Source organism: Ylistrum balloti, unplaced genomic scaffold, assembly GCF_031769215.1.
Source record: "Ylistrum balloti isolate Yb309-2 unplaced genomic scaffold, AGI_CSIRO_Ybal_v1 Utg369616, whole genome shotgun sequence".
Lineage (NCBI taxonomy): Eukaryota > Metazoa > Mollusca > Bivalvia > Pectinida > Pectinidae > Ylistrum > Ylistrum balloti.
In genome coordinates, this window is record NW_026781889.1 from 739,381 (window position 1) to 745,796 (window position 6,416).

The 6,416-nt window shown below is 35.3% G+C and overlaps 1 protein-coding gene across 1 annotated transcript; it reads right to left on the bottom strand.

Annotated features, from left to right (window-relative positions):
* Positions 1-1,065: 1,065 nt before the first annotated feature.
* Positions 1,066-2,241, bottom strand: LOC132548544 (neuropeptide Y receptor type 5-like). Its single transcript, XM_060212409.1, has one exon. The coding sequence runs from the start codon at positions 2,239-2,241 to the stop codon at positions 1,066-1,068; it is 1,176 nt and encodes a 391-aa protein (XP_060068392.1).
* Between the last annotated feature and the right edge of the window lie 4,175 nt (positions 2,242-6,416).

A 6,416-nucleotide genomic window follows, 5' to 3' on the forward strand; every position in this document is an offset into this window, starting at 1 on the left:
GTTTACTACTGTTTATATCAATAATATAAAGTTGTGAGGGCAAATGATGAAATGGCGTGCTTTGACATGCTCAATGCGTACAAATAGTGAATTCTACACGTACAATCACGGGTGTTGCAAGTACAGGTGAGTTTTCATCGAGACGTGTCCTTTATAAAGTGGTCCGTCCCAAAAACATTCATTCAGTGAAGGTATCGCGAATACTGCTCATGAAATACGATGCCACGATAAATACAGTTGTAGACAAGTATAGTTATGCTGTAGTGGAAGGGATAAAGTGCTGTCATTTTTCCCTTAAAGATCGTGCTTATTTATCGAATGAATTGTTTGTATTTTGTACTACCCTATATCAACTTAACGACATACCGTATAACTAACGATATAGCCTTCAGCATTTAACACCATGATAGACGGTACTGTTATTTCACTGTTACCGAATCGCTTTCATCTTTCAGACAACATGCAGATTTTATCAAAGGATTACGATTGCTGATAAAGTAAGAGAGACTGATATGTATTATAAAATGACGATTTCTGTACATTTTTTATAAATTATATTTACACAAAGACCACGTGCTGCCTTAAGTCATTTAATACAGTCATCCAAATGTTTTTTTCTCTGTCAGACGTGACGGGTCAGGATCGTTACAAGCAAGCTGACAATACTTCGAAATAAATCTATGGTGCACGCACCTACAGAAATATCTGATCACATTAATGGCAATTCTGCTCGGAACAGACATCATAATCTGATTTTATATATATTTCATTTATATAAAAAGTACATACCACATTCTCTACTAGAGTACGCAACGATTAGCTTTAGTGTGCATTTATTTCATAAAGGGATCAAAAGGTTAAAATTTTATACAAGAATATATGTAAAATCTATGTAAATCGTTAACAATATTCATTCAGACTTTTAATGTCAATCATTAATCATAGGAAAAATGAAATAATCATTCTTTAATAACTATCTTTTTCATGTCAAAGGTCAAGGGCATGCCCTTGCCTTCTGCATCGGCAGCATCAATATCAAACCCATCAAGTCTTAAATAGCAACAATTAGCTGTTGGAACCAGTGTCATTTCCCCCGTATCCTCGTTTGTCTCTAGAATCTGATTTTATGGTGATCAGTTCCATTGAGTCGCTTACTTCCCTCCTCCAGAACAAAAGAGCACTAATAAAGGCTTGCCGGAAGTTACTATTGAACCACCCATACATGATTGGATTTATGCAAGAGGAGGTCATGGCTACTAGCAGGCAAATGGCGTACATAAGGTTGAAGTTTTTGTCTATGAAGAAACGGTAATCAAAATCAGCAGTCATATTGAGTATCGTCCAAGGAAGCCATGTAAGAGCAAACGAAACGGCGACTGCAGACAGTAGCATCATGTTCTTTTTATTACGTTTGATATCACGTAAAACTCGCTTAATTTCTGTTTCTGTGATTGGATCACTACGAATGCGCATGCGTAGAACATAACATATCCTTGTATGTAACGTAATAACAACTGTGAGAGGCATCACGTACTGGATGGCGGTGAAGGTTATTGTATATATACTTTTATAAGTTTGGGTAGGCCAAACTTCTGTACAAATCTGGAATATTCCGTATTCCATTATGCACGGTACCTCCACATGATGGAAGACTACCATCGGAATACAACAAAAAATGGCAATTATCCATATCAGCACAATAATATACTTAAGACCATTACGGTGGTGTCCTTCTCTGGAGACAGTAACTATAGCACGGTACCTGTCAAACGCTATGGCAACAATAGTAAAAGTCGAAACAAGGACATCAACATTTTGAAGACTTGGAACAATACGACATACAAATTCTCCAAGGTGCCAGTTTTTCAAAGTGAGCTTGATTAATGAAAATGGCATGCAAAACGTACACATAAGGATATCACAGATGGAAAGGTTGACGATGAGGATATTACGGGCTTTACGCAAATACCGATATTTGAAAACAACTTGACATACGAGCGAATTCGCCAAAATTCCTGTCACAATGACGATTGTATAAGCTACTATCAGATATGTCTCTGTAGTGACGTCAAACCAGCGATCTGCGTTTTGGAATTCCTTAACAATAAGTTCCAAATGGCTGTGATTCATAATGCGCATGTCCTCAGGCTCCACACTTGACGTGCACTTGTAAGTCATCACTTCCAGTCCTTCCGGTTCCATTGCAATTTCGTCACTTCGTCCGTTCTTGTCCTTAATCATGCCTAATTCTAAATTTTGGTCTGTAACAAAAATAAAACAACGATAATAGTTTTATTTATAAACAACTTAATTTTGTTCAGAGATAAATCGAAAATTACATTTATATCATATTTACATATTGAACGGTTGCCTTGTGGAGCATTTGTGTTCTTATATTTGATCAATACTATTTCTTTAGATTTTTTAAGCTTGCAAAACATTTCCACAATGTGGTCATCGAAAATAAGGTTAAGAAATTCATGTTCTAGCAAATATAAGCGACGCTTCATAACTTTAAACGTATGTGATGAGTTATGACATAATGAAATGAGCCATCGCAGCAAAATGAGATAAAGCCAGGTTCTATGACAGCAGAAAACGACGGGATCTGTTACTGCTGGAGATACAACCAATTCCTGTTCCAAATTGAATATACCTGTTAAAATATTTTCTGTCAAAACCAATTCAGGACAATCTTTATGAATCAACTTTCGTTGACAAAGGGTATCAGACAATGATACAATAGTCGACATGTGGCATTTAGAAAATACAAATCATACGCCGTCATACGCCATGTTGCATTTCTTGGCGAATGATTTCTGACTACGTATATTTATTTTGAATCCATTACCGTTTTCAAAAAAAGCACATTAGACATTTGGTAAAGTGTATTCCAGACGTTATAGACAGAATCCATTTAGAAATAGTTATTGAATCAAATGAAACCAAACCGATTGAGACAAATGTCAAAAGGCTTCCGTCTTGATCCAGAAAACCACAATGCATATATGATTTACTTGCACTTAACTATGAAAATGATTTCGAGGATTATATTTCGAGGTTAAAATGCTATTTATACAATCGTTTATTTTGATGGTTGTTGACATTGTTCCGTATATGTTTAACAAAGACACCATGAATGATTAGTATTAAGCGAGTGTTTCAAATATGTTATAACACGGTCAACATGATGATTTATTCGTCTGTCGTTAAACAGACCAAATATAATTTCAAGATTAATTACAGAAAACACGTCACGTCAGAAACTAGTCCACTGTCTAGCTGAATCCTGCTTATATTTAAATTCACAATAGAACTATGTTTATTTTCTCTAGTCGCATGCAATGATATTCTATATAGAATATATTATCTATGCTACATAATATTAGTTACCATCAATGTCTTCACAGACATTAACATACATCAAGAAATCACTGAAGAAAGGTCAACGGTGAACAAATAGCTTCCAAAGTATTTCCTACCGATTTTGTTTTTAAATCGACAAAACATAAAACCAATACATGACTGTAGTTCTCAACTGCGTAGACACTGACCGAAGAACGACACGTACAGGAAATAACTAGACGATTCAGGCAGACGTATCACCACCTATCGGCAAAATCATTCTACAGAAATATAATTACGTCCTACATCCTACTTTCCCAGCTTGAAATTATATTCACTCAAAGACCACGTGCTGCCTTAAGTCATTTAATACAGTCATCCAAATGTTTTTTTCTCTGTCAGACGTGACGGGTCAGGATCGTTACAAGCAAGCTGACAATACTTCGAAATAAATCTATGGTGCACGCACCTACAGAAATATCTGATCACATTAATGGCAATTCTGCTCGGAACAGACGTCATAATCTGATTTTATAGACATGATTCCATTTAATTGGACAGGTTTTTTTCATTTTCTAACATAGCCATGAGATCCACTTGCTATTTTTGGTACTTTGATAGTGTATCTCGGTTTTGTCTATCTGTGGAAAACAGACCCAAATAATCAAGTGGGAAGTGTTTGCTTGATTTTATGGTTAATGCATATTTTTGGGTCTTTTTATCGGTAAAATGATGATGCAAAGACACACAATATAGCTATTTTCCAATATGATTAATTTACTAATATGATTATGAACTTTATTTATCTTCATTTATCTTACAACACGACGTCAAAACCGACGTGGTCATACGGGTGACACAATACCTTTTTTTCATCTAAATGGGAAATTTGAACCCCGCTCGCCAAAGACAAGTGTGTTGTGTCATTGCGCCATCCTTCCACTCAATCGATTAGATAAATCATCAGTCAGGTTTGGTTTAATTTATATTGTTGGATACTAAACCAACAGCTATAATTATTTAAGAACGGCTTACGGTGGGGTGAATGAGGAGTAATGGTATGACTGACTGACTGACTGACTGACTGACGTGATATGCGGAACTAAGGCCGACTTCTTATAGTGTTACTCCACGGACGTTTACTGCCGAAGGTCATATTACAATGGTAACGGGCAAACTAGTCGGTTCTCCATCAGTGGTAGTAATTGTCATTTTTTGTCAAATAGTGATACCTTCTATGTGTCCCGGCGAGAAGATAGAACCTTGATCTTCCTCACGAGTAAAACGCTGATCTAAAGGCAAGTTGAAGGCAGAATCAATGGAGACAGTAGGAATGTAAATATTCCTAGTTTAGTCGCCTTCTGAGATTCCTACCATGAGGATAGCAAGTACATTGTTGAAGCCCGTTTGTAACAGGGATTTATCCTCTTTGCTATTGGGACTTCTGTTAAGATATCTTATATGTTGTATACTTAAGAGGAGATGTAATAGAGAGAGTTAGTATTAAATTTGCATCTTTCTTTTTATCAACATAAATACATTAAGCAATTACAAAAATAATGTTAAAGATAAACCATAACAAAACTCGTTTGCAAAACAATTTTAAGACATGCAATCACATGCATTCTTATTCGCCAGTGTTTTACCAAACAAAATCTTTTTCTTTGGCCATACTGGGATATATCTGTAGAATTATATTTCATTCAGGAAATAATGATTGATTATATACGCGCCAGCTTTCTTTTCCTCCACTTATTAGCGTGGACATCACCTTTCGCATGTTAAAGATCATTTGATAATTGATAGTGACTATCTGATCCTTTAACCTTTAAATGTCACACAGGTCGACAAAACGAGGCATGTGGAGCCATACTTAAAAACAGGTGTAAGACTAAATCGGTTAATGAGAGTTAAGTAGGTAGCATCGTCCCTTATGAATGACAAAAGAAACAATAAACACTGGTGTATATTAGTATTACGGAAAATAAAGAAACCATACGATATTCAAAAGTTTCATGTTCATTTATCACATGCATTGAAGTCAATTCTAATGCCAGAATGAAACAGCAAAAGAGCGAATTAAGACCATCCAAGCACAATTACATGGAATAAACGAACACAAGTAGCGTCCATGCGGAAATCAACGGCCATTAAGGTGTTCATAAAGCACAATATAGAGGATAGTCCAAATTAGATTAAGGTATCAACACCACCTTGGAAAAGTTCGCATCACCCTGTACCTTTTAAAATGTGTCGGACCGATATCTTACAGCTGTATCATATAACATTGAAGTCGTTGTGTTTTTGTAACAAGCGTACATATATCGGATAAATACACGAGGTTTCTGTAACCTGCTTAACACGTTTAAATTCATTCGAATATTGGCACGGTTCAGAAAATACACATGTACTTACTGATATTCTTAAATTATCTGATGTATGAAAATTACTTAATTTATCTAATTATGGGGCTGCTGCACCTTCCCGTCTAGATTTTGACTTTCCTTTCGATTACTTTGTATTTCTCTCAGTCACCTCCTAGGCTTCATATTAAGCCCGTATCATCGCTGTAAAGTCCTAGGAGGACGGAATAGCTATATGATGAAGTTCAATTCATTATTTGTCACTACTGTATTTCACTATAAATTATGAAAAGGTATTATTCACCTGTGTGTCTTTTGTACCTTGCTTATGCTTGTATCGAAAGAGGAAGAACAAAACCTTTAATATTTCATATAGAAAGTTAAAATAATAAACGGTAAAATGTCTATGTTACTTTTAATGAAGAACGCGATTTCGAACTGATGTATAAGAGTCTACACTTTCATAGATTTCAAGATCAATGTTAATACTAATCACAAAGTCAAAATTCAAATTTTACTCCAATTCAATACGCCATTGATTAATGAAAAACTGTGGTCCGCATACCGCGTTTCAAGTTATTTAAACAATGGCAAGGACCAAAATATGCACAAACATTTAATATTTTTTTAAATATTCCGATACTGAAAACTATGAATTTTATCGAAATATTGGAAAGGTACATATCTCAATCTAGACTTTTGATTTTC